This window comes from Lygodium microphyllum, chromosome 30 (assembly GCF_053477565.2).
Source record: "Lygodium microphyllum isolate KBCC chromosome 30, Lygodium_microphyllum_v1.1.10, whole genome shotgun sequence".
Classification (NCBI taxonomy): domain Eukaryota; kingdom Viridiplantae; phylum Streptophyta; class Polypodiopsida; order Schizaeales; family Lygodiaceae; genus Lygodium; species Lygodium microphyllum.
In genome coordinates, this window is record NC_141164.1 from 78,530,173 (window position 1) to 78,551,170 (window position 20,998).

Here is a 20,998-nt window from a genome sequence, read left to right on the forward strand (position 1 = left end):
GGATAAAGTCAAGCTAGGAAAGCTCCTCGATCAAGGGCTTCGATACTAGTTGAAGAGAGAAGCTGAGTGGGAGCATGAACAAGCAAAAGCAAGGGAGGTGCAAGCTATAGGGAATGGAGCAAGTGGCAAGAGAGCAAGAGATAGAAACTCAAGATGTGGGAACTCCAATAGTCACAGTGTGTGATTGACATTCCCTTATTCATTAGTCATTGAAAGAATAAAGAATAAAGCGACAGTGATGGGCGCTCACCATCTACAATGTACAAGTGTGTAGATAATAAGTGTAGTGAATACATGGGTAGCGTATGCACATGCACCATCACCCCCAACACTACGTATAGCTATAAGGGTGGCCACCCCATTCATACTTCTCTAATTTCTTTGGAACTAAGGGAATTCATGCCTATTATTGCCAAAGGGACCTAATCCTAATCCATTAAGTAGATCCAAAGTGAACCTAGTATGAGTGTTTATTTTAAATTAATCATTCAAGATTTGTCTTTTTATGATGTCAAAGATGGTGTCCGTTGAAGAGCTAGCTATGAGATCATTGGACAATAGCTTTTGGATACCCTCCAAATCATCACTTTCTTTTTTGAGTATATCTACATTTATTTGGATAATGGATTGCTTCTAGATGGTAGATTGCCCTTACTATAGTGTGACTAATTGTGTCTCAATTCTTGTACTAAGTTGTCCTCTATATTCCTATTGGCTAGGTTATGGAGGAGTCTTATGGATTACTTAGCCCTTTCAATGATGTCCCATCTACAATATATTCCTAACGATTGGATACATGCCTAGGCTAGGCATATCTATAAGAAGTTTGATTTGGCTTACTACATCCTCAACAAGGGTCTCTCAACAGAACAATCTAGCGTAGCCTAGGTTAAATCAGGGACTAGGAGGTCTAGATGTTTTAGGTTAGTTGACCCCGAATTCACTTTGAAATTGCATGCACCACTCCTGAGTTTGTTTTCTTTATCTTTTTTTGTTAGCTCATTATTTATGGTTGATTTCCTTTCCATTTAGATTCTTGCAGTTGGTCTCATCCGTCTAAACTTAAGTTTGGAAATTGTAAGTTTGAGCCAATATTTCAATGCCACATTTAAGAGGCCTACAAGAGTCAAGGGATAATTTAATAAGTTACTAGGGAATTTCACCACCTAGCTTTGGATCAAGCAACATACTAGCTTCATCTACTCTCTGGTTGGGCACCCTATACTTGCTCTAGGGAAACTAAATGATAACTATAATGGATCTTTGTGCCTAGTGAAGCCTCTAGTACCAATTTGAGGTGAGAATAAGATAATGCCAAGTTGAGCCTTTCCAAGGTTTTGAAGCTTTGTAAATTACCCAAACTATTTATCATGGTCTCAAAGCTCACTACATTGGTTTATAGGCACATTAGGGGTTCCATGAGGGTGTCGGTACCTTATTCGAGCCTTGTATAGCAATTCAAGATGATACTCAAATTTCTCACTTAGAGCTGGGCTTTTGACTACCTTGAGCTTTTGTTTAGGTTAAAGCACTTTTGATGCACTAGAGATGTAGGATATCTTGTATATTGGGCCTATGGACATGTGAATATGAATCAGGATGTCTCCAAGTTTGCATTTCCTCATGGAACCTCAACTAGAGATAAAAATAGGTATTTTCACTATAAGTCGGAGTATTTGAGGTAGAGGTTCATGGACTATGTTTTAGTGATGAAGGTTGTTGATTGGGCCATTGGTAGTGATCTAGGCTCTAAAGTTGTGATTCATGGGCCTACTTGGAGCCTCAAATCCTTAACCTCAATTAATCTTCCAAAAGCACTTTTCATGCTAAAACCTTGACTTTCCTATTGGTTTGATGGACAAGATAAGCTTAGGACTAAGGCTAGTCATAGGGCTTTCACCACTTCTTTTTTTTACCCCATTAAATATTTGGCACCAACTTTTGGATGGTCCAAATCAACAAGTTTTTTATATGAGGAGGCACTATGAGCTACTAAAGTTGAAGTTTGATCAATTTGGGGTTTCTAGCAAGTAAATTTAGCTTAAAAGGGCCAACTCAAAGTGAAATTTAGTGTCTCACATAAGCTTTTTATTTTTGGATCCTCGACAACCTCCAACATGATATTTTGATCTCCATAAATTTCTAGAGTCACTAATGCATTCTTATGCATGCAATAGTTTGAGTTTTGGTTTTAATGGACCAGAATTGCAAAGTAATTTTATGTCAAATTAAGGAAATATTTGACCTTGAATAAGCATTTTGAATTGGAGACTTTTTGCTTTGCAATGCTTGAGGATCTTTCCTTAATGCAAGTATTGGTTTCAATAGGTTGTCAACTCCAAGTAATCTTGTATGAAATTATGAAAAGACTTGACCTTAAATAAGTGTTTAGAATGAGAAAATTTAGGCTTTGAGCCCTTAATCACCTTTCCTAATGCAATTTGACTCCCATGAGCTCGAGTTGCCAAACTGAGAGGACTTGAGATTCCTTGGAGTTGAGGTAAAATCATGATTTAGCTGCAACTTTTTCATAATATCTAGCATGTGAGACTTCCATTTATGCTCCTTCTCCAATCCAAACTCTATTATGATATCTACAAGTATTCTTTTTAACCTAGTTACATGTGCATAAGTGATTCGAAATCAGACTAGCAAAAAATTTTCAACTCTTGATGAAATGAGAATACATGATGAAAATATACTTGAGTTGAAAGATAGGATAGACCTTCAAGCTCTTCAGTCTCTCAAATACCCAAATCTAGATGATCTGATGCCCCCAAGCCATCAAAAGGAGGAATTTAAGTGTTCTTTCAGTCCCCAAGTTTTGAGCTTGAGTTCAAATTTTCACCTAGAGTTTCTAAAAGTGAAAAAATTGCAAGCGGATGATGGCCAAAATGTACCTATGATTGATGATCATACTTTATCTTGCAACCTAGTACGGACTAAGTCAAACTCTGTAACATTTCTCGTGTTTTCTCCCCCATAGGAACACCCCCCCTTTTTTAATTTCAAAAAAAATTTATTATCATCAATTCAAAATTTTTTAACCCCCCTCTCTCTCCCCGCCGATAGCATGTCGGGGAGAGAGAGAGGGAGTGGTAGTGATGCCCCCCCCCCCATATAAGGGGAGGCCCCTCCCCTCCCTCGACTACAAACAGAGACTACGCCCCCCCCTTCCCTACGTCGCCACCTCTACGGCAAGCTGTTGTGCGGGCCCCTGGGCCGTCGAGTCTTCAACCCCCCCTCCGATCTGCCGCCGCAACAGCGCCCCCTAGGGCCTACGATTCAAGTCACCCCCCCTCCTGATTGCCATCCAGCTAACAGCCTGTGAGGAGAGAAGGAGAAGGAGAGACAAGAAGGAGTGGGAGAGAGAAGAGAAGAAGAGGGAGAGAAGGGGAAGGAGAGAAGGAGAAGGAGAGAAGAAGAAGGAGAGGGAGAGAAAAGAGAAGAAGAGGGAGAGAAGGAGAAGGAGAGAAAAGGAGTGGGAGAGAGAAGAGAAGAAGAGGGAGAGAAGGGAAAGGAGAGAAGGAGAAGGAGAGAAGAAGAAGGAGTGGGAGAGAGAAGAGAAGAAGAGGGAGAGAAGGAGAAGGAGGGAAGAGAAGGAGAGAGAGAAGTAGAAGGAGAAAAAAAAAGGGTTAGAAGAGAGGAGAGGAGAAGAAGAAGGAGAAGGAGAGAGGTAGAAGAAGAAGAAGAAGAGGTAGAAGGAGAGAGGAGAGAAGTAGTAGAAGAAGAGAATAAGAAGAGAAATAGAGGAAAGAAGAAGAAGGAGAAAAGAAGTGGGAGAGGGAGGAGAAGAAGAGAAGGAGAGAGAGAGAGAGAGTAGGAGAATAAGAGAGGAGAAGAAGAGAAGGAGAGAGAGAGAGAGAGAGTAGGAGAATAAGAGAAAAGAAGAAGAAGAGAGAGAGAGAGAGAATGAAGGAGAAGAGGAGGAAAAGAAGAAGGAGAGAGAGAGAGAGAGAGAGAGAGAAGGAGAGGGAGTGAGAGTTGGTGAGTAACTTCAAGGAGCCACACTCAAACCACCCCCTCGGCGAAGGACCCCATCCAACGATCTTTCATACCCGAACTTGTCGTCCCAAAAACTGTTAAGGTCCTAACTGTCCAATCTCCACGAGGCGAATGGCTCCCAAGAAGAAAGTCGCGGGAAGCGTAGGTGCCAAAGCTACCGGTAATGCTGGAGAGGTGAGCGGAGCGACCAACGCAACAAACACGAATCAAACCCAGGTTTTAAGTTTTAAAATTAATTAGGTATTATTTCTCGTGGAAGAGATGAAAGGGTTGGTGACGTGCATGGAACAAGAACGAGTCTTAGGGTTTTTGTTTACTCTAAGCACTAAGTTGCATGCGTGAAACGGTAAAGTATGGAATTTGCATAAGATTATATGCATGAAATGATAGCTGTTACACACATAAAATGATAAGGTTATCACCTTACTTCACATAAAATAATAGCTTTTTAACCAGTTCAGTGCATGAATAGTCATTTAGAATTCACGTTTCACAATCATGGTTAAAAGAAACACATGAAATGTTAGTTTCTATTCATGAGATACATTTGCACCGTTGGACAAAACCCTAGACTTTCATATACGCAAGTCACATGTGATCTGGTGCATTAGGAATAAGTACTCGTTGCCAGGAATGATGAGAGATAAAGGTTGTTTAGGACGTTCAACTTTACTAAGCGCACCATGTGCATGATGGATAAGGTTGATTGGAAAAATTCTGCATGGAACCGCACTAAGAGAAATGGAGGAAACACATGCATCTAGACTATATCTTGAAGGCCCAAATGAAGAGTCCTCTGTTGCCAAGTGTAATAATCGAACTCGATTAGAACTAGAAGAATAAAAGACCTTTGGTTGGGTTGCGAATGAAGGCATGACCGTTGCCTTGATTGTCCAGTTAATGCTTGGGTTAGGTTAAGATACCATAAGGAAGAACCCAAGGGAAGAGCAACTCAAAATAAGTTAACTTACATTTGCTTGCGTAATCTTGTTTGAGATTATTGGGATCTCGCCAAGTCGCGAACGATCCAGGATAGGATGCTGGGAGCATCCGGGAAAAAGACCCAGGATCGGATGCTGGGAGCACCCGGAAAAAAAGGAGTCACACCTTAGCAGTCAGTCGTACAAACGACCTCCGAAATGTTCGTGCTTCTACTTAGGTACATTATTTGATCTCTTTGCTCAATGAACTAATTCAAGGAAAACACTTAATGCTTCAGGTTGAAAGCATGGAGGGAGAGGTAAACAGTTGCCTCCAACTGTCTGCCTGGCCCTATCCAAGGGGGCTGTTAGCCACGCCAGGTATATGGACCTAACCCGCTGCTAGAGGTCTCTTCGTGGGTGCTGCTTGGAACGGGAGGATGCTTGGGTGCCAGGGGAGGCTCTAGCTATAAATCCCTTGCCTTCGGATCCCACACAAGAGGCCGACGTGACTCGAGATGGGATCTTGAGGCCCGTGTATTAGTCAACGGGCGGAACTTGGAGCAGCAATCCTGTAGATTGCTGGGATAGCCTTCGGGCATGATATTGGATGTACTCCAGGATTATGATAAATAAAGAGCAGATATTGGAGAAAAAGGAACTTGCTTGACATTGTTTTTGTGTCAGTGCCTAAGTTGCGTGAAGGAACCCGTGGTTAATTTGATTAATTAAGGAAGCTGCTTTTGCATGTCAAAACATAATGTGGTAGGTAATTAGATAACTAAAGCAAACTGAGGAAAGTGCTGGATGTGACTTAGGTCCGTCCTACGAAAGGGTGGTCTCGGTTAGCTGGGAACTTTTCTTAAATGATGAGATAATAAGACTATGAAGTCCTAGTGTCAGTAGATGTAGAGTCCTGGTTTGTTCTGTTTTAGGGAAAAGGAATGGGGCTATGCCGTATGGCAGAGAGGTTGAGCTTCGCATCCCTCTCGTTTCCCATTCTCCATGAACCAAGGGCAGCATGAAACCGCTTCGACTCTGTCGTTCCTACGCAAGGAGGTACATCTGGAGCTCGACGCTAGCTTCTTCCTAGAGACCTTGCTAATAGGAAAGGAACCCTGACCTCAGGTCGATCCCAAGTGGGAACGGCCAGATACTTCCACTCGAGGCAGACTCGGGAAGACCTAGATCGCAAACCTTGTGTCATTCCTTGCGAGTGCCAGGTGGAGCCTTCTAGACCCTCCTCCCGATGGGATGCTAAGACGTGTCCCACAAGTGGACAAGCGGACACGTTACAAACTCTTGTACACTTGGTAAGAAATCCTCCAACTGTGTAATTAAAATATTCTTACCACATGGTTAGGGCTTGAGTAACCAAGTGCAGCTTTTGAGGCCCTTCAAAAATATCTTTAAACACAACATGATCCTTGATATGAATCGAGGTTGTCACATAAGTGTTTGGGTGAAAATTTCCTCTTGGATGAAGAGTTAAAAACCTACTATTAGTTTCCATAGCAAGCTAAGTTCTTGAATAAGTGCAATCATGCACAATCCTTAAACAACACATGAAGACTATGCCACATTTGAATTGACTTTTACGATCAATGTTTAATGCACATTCAATGTTCCATGAATCAACTTTCATTGAAAATTAGTTAGCTCATGTGGTGAAAATCTCAATCAATGGACAAAAGCTCACTCCATCTTGAGTTTAGGATAGCACCATTGGGTTTTGAGAAGTGTTTACTTACATGCAAGATGACCCTCGAGATGGACCTAAACTGTTAGATAGTTCTTGAAGCAACTTTTACCATAGGATTGGCAACCTTCCATGAAAATTCTAATCTTCACTATGCCCCTACTAATATTTATATCAAGTTTACTCCAAATGGGATTTTTTAGAGACTTCCAACACACAAATTCATGTAACTGTTCAATGGGATGCAAAATGAAGATGCAAAGTTTATTGATTTGTTGACTTCTTCCTAAAAAAAGCATTCCTAAACAAACAATTATTTAACTAATCCTAATATGGTTGCTATATGAGTTTCCTACTACTATGCTCAACTTGTAGGAGTAGAGGATGCTCAATCCCTCACCGGTAATTACCACACACCATATGCTACCAAAATGGAAAGGATACAAAGCACGAAAAGTGCGTGGATTCCATGAAGGTCTTGGAAATAAAACCAAAATATTGAGGCATCCCATGACATAACTAAACTATGATAAAGCTTATTCCTTGAAGTGTTCTATTCACTCATTGGCAAGCCCACCAAGTTCTCATCAACTCCCATACTCTTCTCCAGGAATACAAGAAATCCAGATCAAGCTTGAGAGCTCAACAAAAGATCCATTGCATTAACCTCCATCATTGTGGTTTAGGTCAAAGAGGAGAAGCTCTAATGAAGCTTTGGTTTGAGCATAGGCTTCCACCAAGCCGCTGCTAACAAAAGAGAAGAGAAGGGGAAGAGGCATCCTAAAAAATGAAGGTGAGATTGCTCTGTCACTCTCAAAATTGACTCCCTCACATTTGAGCATTCAAGTAAAATAAAGGAGAAGAGATAGATCTTAGACCTCTCAAAGGTTACACACATAAGAATGAGTTTCTCTTTTTAGCTTTCATTCTAGATGCATAGATTTGAGTGGGTTTTCCACTCTCTTGATGATTGTCTTTTCACATGAGACCTAACTCTAGCCTAGGCCTTCAAAATATGTTTGCATGATTTTCCAATGTATAGAAGAGAGATCTAGGCTCTTAGATTTACACTTGTTTGAATGTGGCATCTATCTGTGTTCTCCTTTTTGGGAATTTTAAATATGTGATTAAGATTTTGCATTTTATAAGAGGAGAGCATGAAATGTTACAAAAAAATTCACAAGTTATTTTTGGGACTCTTGGCTTGGTACTCTAGTTACTAGTTTTTGTAATTGCTATTTTTAGTAGCCACATTTAACTTTGTTGTTCTTTGTCTTTTATGCATATTCCTTTTTACTTGTCTTTCACTTCCGCCATAGTTTTAATCCATGTTGCCGAATGTGTGTAATATAGATCAAAGCCTTACTCTGGGTCATGCATGAGATTATCACTATCAAAGGTCACTCCCATAACTAGCATCCATAATAACACTCCTTAATCCCTTATAGGCTCCATCCCTATAGTAACCTCCATTGTACCATCCTCATCCACCTCATATGCAAAATCTAGTTTATGATCCTCCCTTGTGGTTGATTTTCCACCTTCTCTATATATGGATCAAGTAGGGTGCCATATAAGAGCATTGTATATAAGCATGGTGGCTACCAAAGTGTCAAATAGCCACCCTTCATCCTCGACTGCTAGAAATGTATACAAGCACATATGAGTTCCAAGGTACTCAAGGTTACATAGTGTTGTGTCAAGTTGTCCCCTTAGTGCCCTCCTCATGTGAAATTGTGATGGGCAAAAGACATAAGAGATCACAATCTCCAATGCCTACCCCGTATTCCAAATTATAATCCAAGTTTGATGATGTTGAGGATGTATTGAATAATGTTACCTTGGTCTTCCTTAGATTTACCTTGATCACAATCTCCAATGCCTACCCCATATTCCAAATTATAATCCAAGTTTGATGATGTTGAGGATGTATTGAAGAATGTTACCTTGGTCTTCCTTAGATTTGCCATGAGGTCTCAATCTTTGCAAAACTCCTATAATGCATGAAGGAGTCATTGTAGGCCCTTAGGTGAATTTGATATGAGCACAATATCATTTCCATTTAGAACGTGGTGGTGGGGGTTGTGAGGTTTATCGAAGGGGGACAACGTGCATCTTACAATCTCTTATAATGGAAGGCAATGATTTGGCTTGCCTATCTACACACACACACTCTCTCTCTCTCTCTCTCTCTCTCTCGTCTTTTGGTGTTGCAGTGTCACGTCAATCTTCTCATTCTTGTGTCAACTCCATTTGTTTAATAATAATTTTGAGCTCAGACATCACACCTAAAGGTTTGTTTTGTGACTTGTGAGGTAGGATAGAAATTCTAGCAGCTTGTGTGATTCCTAGGATCTCAAAATGGTTTGTCAAGCATCCTCACATGGCACTACTCTTAGTTTGTAGGTCTAAATGTGGATGTCTGATGCACTGCGTGTAAACAAACGCAAAATGTTTAATGGTTTAAATTTGGATGTATCATGCTTTGAGCGTAGACAGATGCAAACTGCAAAGTTCAAAGGCAAAAGGGGTGGAGTTGGACAGACACGTGCGCTGAGCTCCTGGAGTCGGTTTTGTGGAGAGGCGAATATCCGCGTTCACACTGCGACGGCCGAGAGATTCAGGTTCCCGATTACTTTCATCACTGTTTCCTCTCTACGCATAAGCGAAAACGGCCTCGGCCACCATCGGCCGAATACTACAATTGCACACTAAAGCGCACGCATTCGATCAGCCTCGCTCGACACAGGAACAGAAGGACGTAACCAGAAAACAAGTGTCAGGAGGAAGGTGAAGAAGGAGGAGGAGACAGACATATCCGATCGGCCCGGCTCCGCTCCACAGGTAACAACGACATATCAACAGAAGTATCAGCAAGAAAGGGACATATCGGAAGAAGTATTAGAAAGAACATATCAGGACGGAGGACACAATCAGAACAAGTACCAGGAACGCCAGGCTTCGCCTCGCAGGAAACAACAACGTATCACAAGAAGTGTCCGGAGAAGGCACGACAGGAGGACATATCAGAAGACGTATCAGAAAGAAGGAGAAGGAGAAGAAGCGCACGTCCGATCAACCAGGCTTTGACTCTACATGTTAGAAGGGCATATCTGGACGAAGTTTCAGGAAGAGGGAAAATAAAGGATAAGGAAGGAGTAGCAGGAGAAGAATCAGAAAGAAGAAGGAGAAACACAGATTGCCTTCGTCGAGCAGCTGCCTGCACCCTGGCACCTTCTCCTAATCGACTTGATTGCTTTCAGCAGCCCGCCATGACCATGACTGCCCCCCCTCTCGATGTGAGCCTTTCTCAATTGGCTATCTTCTAATCTGCCTTATCTGTCACCCCTTGGTTTTGGCATGCCTGATCCAGTCTATTCGCTTTTGTGTTCATTTGTGTGTTCACAGGATGAGGATGACATGCTCGTGCCAGCTGCACCAACTGCTGCCGATATGGATGCTGCTGAGGCCATGGAAGGTATGGTTGTTTAAACACCCTAAAAGAAGGAATTATCACGGAACAATCTGGAAACATCTGTGGTATTGTTTCCACTTCAACAAGGGGATTAAAAAAGACTAGTGTCCATTTGATCCGATCACCGATCTGAGGGTAGAATTGATTGCTACATGTGCTTCTATATGCAAAGTAGTTGGTAAACTGGAGTGGCTGCATTGACAGCATGTTTTGTGAAGTCCATTTAATGAAGCCTCTTGCGATCTTGTCTTTCTCAGCTGTATGCAGTCATTCAAACTGCTGCATTGTCAGGCTAGATCGGAAACTGATGCCAGGCAGAAAGAAGAAAGTATTGTTAAACCTCTGCAAAGATATATAGGGTAGTTGTAGCACTGTGCAGAAAAGTTTTGTTAAGATATCTGCTGCTGTGTCTGTTAGGTGGGCCTGCAGTGTGCAGAGAGAAAAATGAAAATGGTTTCTTTAAACTTTTATACAGATGTCTATGGTCTATGGAGCTTTTGCATATGCGGGGTTAGTTCAGGCACTAATCCTATGATAAGTCTGTGGAGAGAAAAGAAAGAACTCTCGAACCTTTGCCAAGATTGCTAGGGTTTCTGAGATGAAGGATGATTCACCATTGTGGTTATTATATTCCATTATCAAATTGTTTGGAAGAACTCTAATATACTGAAACAAAAACAAAGACTATGCATATGCATAGAGTATGTGTAGTTCTTGTACATGTACATAGTAGTGGTATAGCTAGTAAGTAGTATCAAAACTTTTGAATGTACAAACATACAACCAGTTTTATGTGAATACCCACACTTGTGGATGTGCCTCTTTGCATACATGAACTCATGACAAAAGCATGTCTTCAAATAGAGTTATCTTATGGTTGTGATTTCTTGTAAGAGACATAGGAGCTCTAGCAATTTAGGTGCCTTTTCTTTATTTGTTGGCGTCTTGTGTGCATTCCTAGGCGAGTCTCTACTTTCCACAATTTGCCTATACTTGTTAGACATTGTCATTGTCATTTGGGGTTTTTCCGAGGTCTTCCCTATACATATGTATTAATAGATATTAATTACACACACACACACACACACACACACACACACACACACACACACGCGTATATATACATTTTGGAGGATATGGTGGTGGAGACAAACCTTTACGACATTGTTTGGGCTATAAGAAGGATTCAAGCTCATAGTGCATGCGTATGCTTGCTTTACAACATGATGAATAAATTCTTTTTGGCACCATATAAAGTAGTGATTCACATTCATAAGAAACATTGACCCAAAACAAAAAGAGGGGGCCATTCACATTTGTGGTTAGTTGTAGGTGGTTCATGTAGTTAGTTTTTGACAAGGCAAGGAGGAACTTTCATGTGTATGGAATCTTAGTTGCTATGGAAGGTGTGAATATCATTACGACAAGACATATTAGGTGAAATAGCAGCATTATCTTGATCGTAAATGAAAACTACTTATAATGATTTTTTATTTCTCATGACGATACTCACCCACTTTTGTCATGACAATGCTCAAGGAGTCATCCAAAGATGGAATGAACCTTGAACGTCAAATTGAAGTATATTGCTTAGAGAATTCAAAATTGAGTACTCTTACACAAAATCATGGTGATTGCAGTCAACCACTTTGAGTGCCATTATGTGTTGTATGCTTGAGAGGTGACACAATCCTCTCTAGGAATTCATAAACACAAAGTGTAAATATTCACCTTCAAGTTGGATTTTTGTCCGTATTAAAGACATTGTACTTGATTTACTTATGTTTTATATTGCCATTGTTGAGCATGTCTCACTTTAGCCTTTTTACTAGGAAATTTCCTATGTGTTATATCCTTGGATATTTGGATGGGTGCTAGTAGCATTGATCACGGTGGTTACAAAGTTACTTAGTGTGAATGCACTAAGGACACCTTTGGTTTAGGGTAGTCGAGTCCTATAAATAGGCTTCAAGGCTCTATTGTGCACATTCATTGTGTGATCATCACTCTTGGACTCTTGGCTTGTTGGTCGACGCATCTGTACACTGGGATGGTGTGGGCTTGTGGTATGGGATGCCAATACTTGGGATGTGGTTGTGACCCGGGGTGCTGCTAGCTCCCAGGTTGGGGGGCGAGCCCATTTGGCTCTATTATTGGAAGGTGAGTTTGATATATAGTCCCTTTATGGTGAGTTTGGCTTGTATTGTGTCCCGTGTGCAGGTTGGATCCTAGGGGGATGTTTCATTGGTATCAGAGCATCAACCTGCAATTGGGCGTGAGATCCGATGATGTGCACAAAACTACTTTTGCCCACGGAACCAAGATGGTTCTTGCTTGACAAGAATGCCTTTATCTCGTTAAGGGTGGTATGGGACACTGTATTGATGAGGGACGGGACACTAGGATACAAGGAAAAATTATATGTAAGATAGATTAAGACTTTATAGTTTGTAAATATATGGTTGCTAGTCAAAATTTCATCCTTAGCTTTTATTATAGTAGATGGCATTATGTTGGTGGTAGTTTGGTTGCTTTAGACCAAAATCTTCATCATTTTAGCAAAGATCATATAGTGGATGTTTAGTTCAATGAGGACATTATTGCAATCCTAAAGGTTAGATCATCATGTATGCTACATCAAGTGAGGATGGATTTATAGAATGAAGATATATCACCATGTGAAGACATGCTTGCTGTAATTCACTTGCTGAGAACAATTTCAGCAATAATGTAATAGTCCCAAGTTGCAATCAAGTACCACGGGCCCACCAATTCAAAGGATTTGATGGTATCCCGGCAATGGAACCATGAAACCAGCCTTCCTTTCATGGATGGGTGGTAAATCCTTGATTACAACTTAATTACAGAAGCAAATAATAAATGCAAATCTGAAAATACAAATTTACCTACTGATCTTGGACAATGCACACCCGATTGGCCCCAAAATTGGCGCCCCTTTCGGTATTTCTTCAGCTTTATTGAAGGAGAAGTTGATTTACAATGGGATTCTCCCGATCCCCTTCGCAATCCAAACTCTCCTTGCTGTCCAAAGTGACAAGCAAGTCTTCAATTTGATTTGCCCCTTGATTTGGGTACTTAATGATTTGGGCACTTAATTGGCCTTCACCCACTTCATAGACGATGGAAATGCCCCAAATTGAATGGCTGGCTAGTCCTCCACCTGAATTTAGTTGAAATTCACCTTCAGCCTTGAAAAATCCAAGTCTTGGAGCTTTTAATTTTTGGCACGCTTCTCGAGGTTGTTGCTAAACCCCAATTTTTGCTGTAAATTAGGGTTTACAGCAGAGAAATTTGCAATTTCTCAGCCTCCAAGGGTCCAAATGCTGAGATCTTTGTAGCAAGGCTGTGAAATGGCTAGGAGATGAGAGAGAAAGCTGTAGAGAGAGAAAATTCAGAGTTTTGTCGTGAAGAATGACTAAAAATCACTCAAATGCAGCTACTGTCTTGCCACAACAGCATTAAATGCTGTCGCCTACAGTTGAGACATCCAAATCAATTGTCACCTTGTACCTGGATGCAATCGCCCAACTGTCCGAATTTGCAATTGCCTCCTCAAAACTCACTCGTGACTGGCCATGGCTGCTCATAGCTCTCCCACATTTGCTACAACAAGAAGGATCTCGTTTTTCCTCTTCTTTAGTCTTTTACTAGCTTGTATGGGCAAGTTTGCCAAGCGGCAGTCTTCCCAAATGGTTTTTCCAACATTATCCATCATTAAATATTAATTTTCAGCTTTTAATCACTAAAAATTAATCTAATAATTATTTTTGTGCAAAAAAAAAACTGGCCAATAATTAAATTGGCTAGGCATCTTCCACTCTCGAGTCTCTTTGTGCCATCCTTGACAATTAGATCAGCGTTAGGTACCATTAAAATGCCACATCTCTAATGTCACCAACTGACACTTATGGCCAAATGAATGACCTAGGCCAACAATTGACACCAGATACCACCAAGTACCTGTGCAACATAACTTATAGCAACTTTTGCCTTTGATATCCCGTGATTTTCTTGGGTCTTGGGCTCGTAAATTTACTCTAATCCCAATTGCATCTCACATGTGCAACATTTACTTAATCATGTGATTAAAAATTAATCCACATGTTAAGTGAGGTTTCAAAAATACATGTCCTCATGACAGTGCCCCTCTTTCATTTCTAGCATTAGAATATGTACGTTGAGGCAAAGAAGTATTCATGCGACTCACTTTAAGAGTTTGTAATAGCCATCTAGGGACTGTTTTGGTTGTATGTATAGCAATCTTTTCTTGCACAATTGCATCATACATTGCTCTAGGAGAAAATAGATCAATTGGAGGCTAATTTTTGGGCAAGTGGGGCAGGTTCAGCATGCTGTAATGGCTTATTTTCTACATCAAAATCAGCCCCCGAATCAATAGTATATGGAAGGAGACCCTCAAATACATCCAAAGAGTTTGATGCGGTTGGCCTTTGAAATTCATTATGCTTATGTGCTGAATTTTCAGAGAATATGACATCTCTACTCACAAAACCTTACATGTGGAAGGGTTATATACGTTATACCCTTTGCTTTCCATGCTATACCCAACAAAAATGCATTTTACTACCTTGTCATCGAGCTTTTCATGAAGCTCTTTGGGTACATGTGTATATGCAACACAACCAAAAAGATGAAAGTAATCTACACTAGGCTTATTGCCATACCACATATGATATAATGGTCCTCAATGCTTTTGTAGGAGCATGATTCAAAACATGATTTGCACACATAAGGCCTCCAAGCCAAAATCTATGAGGTAGCCCTTTGCTCTTCAACATGCATCTAGTCATTTTCATAAGAGTATGGTCCTTGTGTTCTGCCACTCCATTTTGTTGAGGAGTCATCCTCATTGTAGATTGATGTGCAATGCCATGGTCTAGCAAATAAGCCTCAAAGTCTTGAGACGTACTCTCCCCCTCTATTTGCGCAAAGAGTTTGCACTTTCAAACCAATTTTAGTTTCAATTTGGCAACCAAATGGTTGAAGTACATAAATACATCCTATTTGGCTTTCAAACCATATATACAAGTGTACCTAGAGTAGTTAAATGTGATGAAATAAAGATGACCCCCACATTATTGTGTAAGCTGTAATTTCTAGATAGCAGGCATTGCACCATCCTTCTTTAAGGCAAACCTATGCATTTTGCCATCACAAGCATATGGGGAGGTGGAGTATCCAAAGTAGGCAAAGGATCAACCATCTGACATCTTTGAAGAGTCATGAGATTGCCAAAACTTATGTGTCCATATCAAGCATGCCATAACTCCGCATTTTGCAAAGGGGGAGTAAGTGTATTGATTGCTAGAGCATGATGAGATCCCTTCTCATAAGTATCTTGTTGGCCCAAGCGTGGAGCAATTGTGCGATTAAGTTAATAGAAATGAATGAGAATGAAAGAATTAATCGATGCACAACAATACTCTCAAATGACAAGTATTTATTAATGAGTGAGAGAGAGTATAACGCTTGAGGCAATCACACCAAACAATGCCACACCTATGTGCTAATGAGGCATAAAGTGTCTATTTATAATAAAAATTAAACCCTGTTGTAGGAAACCCTAACCCTAGTATCACTTAGCCCCTAGGACATTAGGGGCAACAATTGCATTTAATGACAATTTAAATGCATAGGGATCTTGGATCATGGATCAAAGGGCATCAATGCATAGCCCATGAGATGGTCTACAAAACCCCCTCCATGAAATGGGCGGACTGATGTACGAAAAACGACAAAATCCTAGAAAATGAAAAGAAATATAAGGTCATGGTTGCACAAGTTCATCTAAGTGGATATAGCAATCTATGATAGTACTGACTTATCGAAAAGCTTGGAACTTTGGTTGAGGAAGTGCCTTTGTGAAAAGACCTGCTAAGTTGTCTTTAGTGGGTATGTCTCGGCTAACATCCGCTCACGAATATAGTGGTAATGAACTTTTGTATGCTTTGTACGGACATGAAAAACTAGGATTTGTGCAATGGCCAACTGGTTGTTAGTGTAGATAACTGTTAGAGCCGTCTTGTGCACATGAAGATCTGCAAGTAACTTTTGGAGCCAAACACAGTCCATTGTGGTTGTGAACGCCGCTCTGTACTCAGCTTCACAACTGGAAGTAGCAACTGTAGTTTGTTTCTTGTTGAACCAAGACACATGTGATGTACCTAAGAAGAAGAAGTTGCCACTATAAGAGACATGAGAACTTGAATATCTAGCCCAATCACTGTCAGAATATCCATGCAAAGAGAGTGAAGAATTAGCCTTGTAGAGAAGGCCAAGATCTTGGGTGCCTTTAAGATACTGAAAGACATGCTATAGTGCCTGCTGTTAAGAAGACTGCTAGGGTTTGCACTGAGGACACACAGAGTGTAGGACCACGACAAAAACACAAAGACACAAACATAGACACAGAGGGCTAAACTCAAACCCTAAACACAAAACTCAAAACTCAAACACAAAAACTCAAACACAAACAGAAGAAGGGGGAGAGAGAACACAACTCTGAAGTGAATGAATGCTGTAAATGAATGTAAGAGTGTACAGTGTACTCAAGGGCAGAGCAATGTCGGAGTGTGATGTCAACTGAAGACGGATCCCAAGTCTGTGACCACCAGTTGGAGTGTAGGAGTGCTGAATAGTGAATGGCAGCAGGCTGGTCACCAAAACGCAGCAGTCTGGAGGCTGGAAACTGGTAAACACAGCAGTGTACCACCGATTGGGGGTTGGAAACTGTGCACAGTCTGCTGTAAGCAGCAGGTTGAAATAGTGTCTGAGAGTGTCAGGGCCTGCAATGCTGAAAATGCAGGCTGGCTGACCCTGGAGATGATGGACAGCAGGCTGAACAGCAGTCTGGGACAGTTTGGAGCAGTCACCAGCAGTTGAGAGCTGTCGCCTACAGCAATGGACAGGCTGAAGATGATGTGGCTGCCGTCGATGATGGCTGGACAGCAGATGGAGGCGGGCTGTAGGCTGGAAACTAGGCGCCAACAACAGCAGAGGGTGTGTGGGCTGGTGTAACCTGCAAAACAAGGATGATGGCTGAATGGGGGCAGCCTGTCTATTTATAGATGTGGAAGAGCGCCCCAAAAATTAGTGTTTCCACTAAACTTTCTCGAACTGCTCCCCGTTTTTGGGTTTTCACTGAACTCTCTTGAACCGCTCCCCGTTTTAGGGTTTTACTCTGAAAGAGCATTTTTAGTGTGTTTTGGGGCTGTTTAAGAGGCTAATCAACAAGTAATGCATATTTTAGCTCAACACCTCCTCTTAGCCCCAAAACTGAGCCGAAAGATTAGTCTAGCCATTGTGATGTTGATGTACCCCAAGGCGTCCCACCCCAAAGCAGCCAAGGCATTGGACAAAGAGTGCATGTCGGCTACCCAATGGCCTACCAAGACTACAGAGGCGATGGTTATCTTACCAAGGGAATCCAAGTAGTCACCTCAGAGAGGATAAGGCATCGGACAAAGGGTTCACGTCGGCTGCCCAGTGGCCTACCAAGCCCTACAAAGGTGGATGGAACTTTTGTGTGTTTTTTTTTTTTTTGGAATAAGTGTGGTAAATTTTATGGGATGCGGTCGATTGAGGAACAGTGACCCAGAAGACGGGAGTAGGGAGGGTACACCCAATACATCACAAAACAGTATAAGCTAACCCATCCACTCAGGGTGTCGATGATGAGGAAAAGTAGGTGATGAGATATCCATGTGATGAAGAAGGATGGTGGTGTGGTAACAACAGCTGCCCGTGGAAACAGGTTAGGATCTGCTCAAGTAGTACTTTGCACAGTGAGATGCAAAGTATGCTACATGTTGAAGAATGCTCATGTAGCAGGTGCCACTTGGACAGTGTCGCTCATGGAAAAATTGTTCACTTACCCAAGCGCCCTAGTACAAAGATGATGAAATCATGCAATGCAAAGGGTAAGGTACAACAGGGGGGAGAAGCCGATGTCGAAGACAAAGTGCTGAAGCTTGTAGAATACCAAGAAGGGTGGAAACCCCCTCTCAACCTGGATGTAGATGCCGAAGAAGGAAGAGGAGCTTGATGTCGGTCTTCGTGTGGTGCCGAGAACCATAAGGAATGAAGAGGAGGAGGAAGCATCCCAGCTAGAAGAGCTAGGTAGAAGTTACTGCCATGATAGCATCAAGAGAGATGCTGCACGATCCGTCTCGGGAGGGGAAGCCTCCATGCTGGTAGAAGAGCAAAACTCCAAGGATGATGAAACCATGAAGAAACGGCGCACATCCCAAGTCTCCAGCCTAGGTAGGATTGGGCAAACCTGCATGTTAGCCCTACACTGAAAACAAAACCTGCAAAGGAGATCAAAGTTTGCAAGCACAGAGGTTAGTAGTGAGATGCTCCAAAACAAAACAAAACAAAAATGAAAAGCTAACTGAAGGATGTAGAGACAAAAATCCTATGGGCCCGACTCTAAGAGTGCGAAAAATGAATGCTAGATTGACCTAGGGTATCCAAAAGGACCTAGAGACATGCTAGTCTAAGAAGGTGGCCACCGTCGTGTATGTCCAGTAGCAGGGCTCTGCCAAGGGAATGCTTGACGAGGTGGGGAGGAAGGTGAGATAGATGCATGAAGTGCAACGGGATCGGAACCTGCAGACCAATCAACCAGTCCCTCAGGGGTAGTGAAAGAGATGGGTTGTTGAGGCTGTACTCAAGCCACATGTCCAGCAGCAACAACGGGTGTTGAAGGAGCAGATAAAGCAGGAGCGGAAGGTGTAGCCCCACTGGACTGTGGAGTCACAGCGGTATACTGAGGCTTTTTAGGTGGAAGACCTTGGGCCTTGGAGCGACACTCCTCGTCCACATGGCCTGCTCACTGGTAGTGTATGCAAAACCGTTTTTTCTTAGGGAGTTGCTGCCAGAGAGGTCTTGATTCTTTGGTTCCATCTGAGGAAGAGGAGTCATCCTTTGATTGGCTTGCCTTCGCATCTAGCGAGTTCTTGCCATTGGTGGTTTTCCCTCCCGAAGAAGAGGCAACTAACCCCCTCTGGTCTGAATAAGGCTGTGATGAGGATTTCTTGTGGACTTGATTATGCAGCCTTGCGTAATGCAAGAACTGGCACTCAAACTCGTAGAAGGTCGGCAATCGAGGTTGGGAGATGATGTGTTGAATGAAATCGAAGTATTTTGCGGGCAACTTATTCAAGAAGAATGTAACCTGATCATCATCTGACTTTGGAGAGCCAGTAGTAGCGAACTCAGCAAGTAACCGCCTATAGTCAGCCAGCTTGACTTTCAGATCATCCCCTTTCTTAAGAGAGAACTCTTGAAGCTCAAAGTCGAGATTGATGCACCAAGTACGATCATGAGCCGTATAGCGGTCGAGAAGGTGACTCCAACGCTCTGACGCGAGCGGGAAGTGTTGCAACTGAGAGTGAAACTCAGGAAGCAAGCCCTGCATCAGCTCAACATTGGCAGTAGCATTGCGGACTCTCCATTGACGGATGTAGTCAGGGTGAGCTAGTCAGGCATAGGCTTTAGACCAATGACGAGGTCCCAAAGACCCTGAGACTCAAGCACTTGTTGCATGAAATTCGACCAAGTAGTGAAATTTGACCCGTTAATATGTGCCTTATCCGTGAAGGCATTCTTGGCCGTTGCAACAGGAGTGGTAGTGCTTGGAGATGGATAGTGTGAAAAAGTGCAGTGGGGGTAGGACGGGGGAGTGGAGTAGACTTGGGAATGGGCCCCAGAGTGCCCACCAGGCATGCGGGTAGTGTGCAAGGTGGATCCATAGGTAGGGATGGGCTGACTAGGCATGGGCATGGTAGCCACATGAGGAACCCAAGGAGGTGGGATGGGAACATTGGGAGCAGAAGATGGGAATCCCTGCGTAGGTGTAACCCAAGGAGAGTGTGAAGACGCACCATAAGCTGAGGATGGAAACCCTTGCGTATGAGTGGTCATGGGAGATGTGAAGCTGGGGATAGTGAGGGGGATGCCCATCACAGTCGACCCAGGAGTTATGGGTGTGCTCATTTGCTGAAAGGTGAGAGACACTGTGTTAAAGGGTGGCATTCCCCCTAACGAAGTACCATGGTGCAAAGAGGTAGAGAATGGGTGAAGAAAAAGGTGCTAGAAGCAGAGATAGAAGATCCAACCCCTAGGGGGTGTGAAGTAGATGTGGAGTGTAATCCAAGATTTTGGAAAGATGATGAGAGATGATCAAGGTGTGATATAGAAGAGGGTGGGATGGGAGGAAAGTGAGAAGTGTGTGTGATATGCTCAAATGAAACAGAAGCTGTAGATGTACCTAAATTCTGTCTGCTTCGTGAGCCTTCTCTATTGAAGTTCACATATGCAAAGCCATCCGGATCCTGTACCTCAAAAGAAGAAATAGGCGAGGGTTTTGATTCATGCAACACAAAAGAATTGTACAAACCTGACATTGGAGCTGGCTGAGATGATGAAGATGGATCGCCAGATGTTCCGAATGCCGTATGTCCTCCATGATTGGAGAGGTGGCCAGCCTCACCAACCGGTCCGGATGTGGTAGCAAAACTGGTAGGAGGGGTGTAAACATCACTGTACTTGTTGTGATAGTACTCCTCAAAGGCCTCCTCTGTCATGTTAGTGAAATTTGGTGAAGGTGGAGTGTCGTCCTCCTCACCGAGTCCATAATGCCGTCTTGGGACCTCCAATGATGGAGAAGCCTGATAAGACATCATAGGAACTGGAGAAGAAGGTGTCTGGGACATTGTGATTTGGTTACGAGTTGTATTGTGTGCCTCGCACAAACACTAGCTCTCAACAATATCTGCAGGATACTCTTTACAAGAGCACCGGCTCTAATACCATGTTAAGAAGACTGCTAGGGTTTGCACTGAGGACACAGAG

The 20,998-nt window shown here is 42.4% G+C and overlaps 1 protein-coding gene across 3 annotated transcripts in view; it reads left to right on the forward strand.

Annotated features, from left to right (window-relative positions):
• The first annotated feature begins 9,272 nt into the window (after positions 1-9,272).
• The window catches only part of LOC148010017 (ubiquitin C-terminal hydrolase 13-like), a 71,600-nt gene continuing 59,874 nt past the window's right edge, over positions 9,273-20,998 (forward strand). Inside the window, exons 1-2 of one of the 3 annotated variants that reach the window (XM_087673165.1) lie at positions 9,273-9,923; positions 10,033-10,102. In XM_087673165.1, coding sequence (XP_087529291.1) covers positions 9,897-9,923; positions 10,033-10,102 — 97 coding nt within the window. In that variant the 5' untranslated portion in view covers positions 9,273-9,896. The remainder of the gene's footprint in view (positions 9,924-10,032; positions 10,103-20,998) is intronic. The other 2 variants (XM_087673167.1, XM_087673166.1) reach the window with 2 other exon arrangements.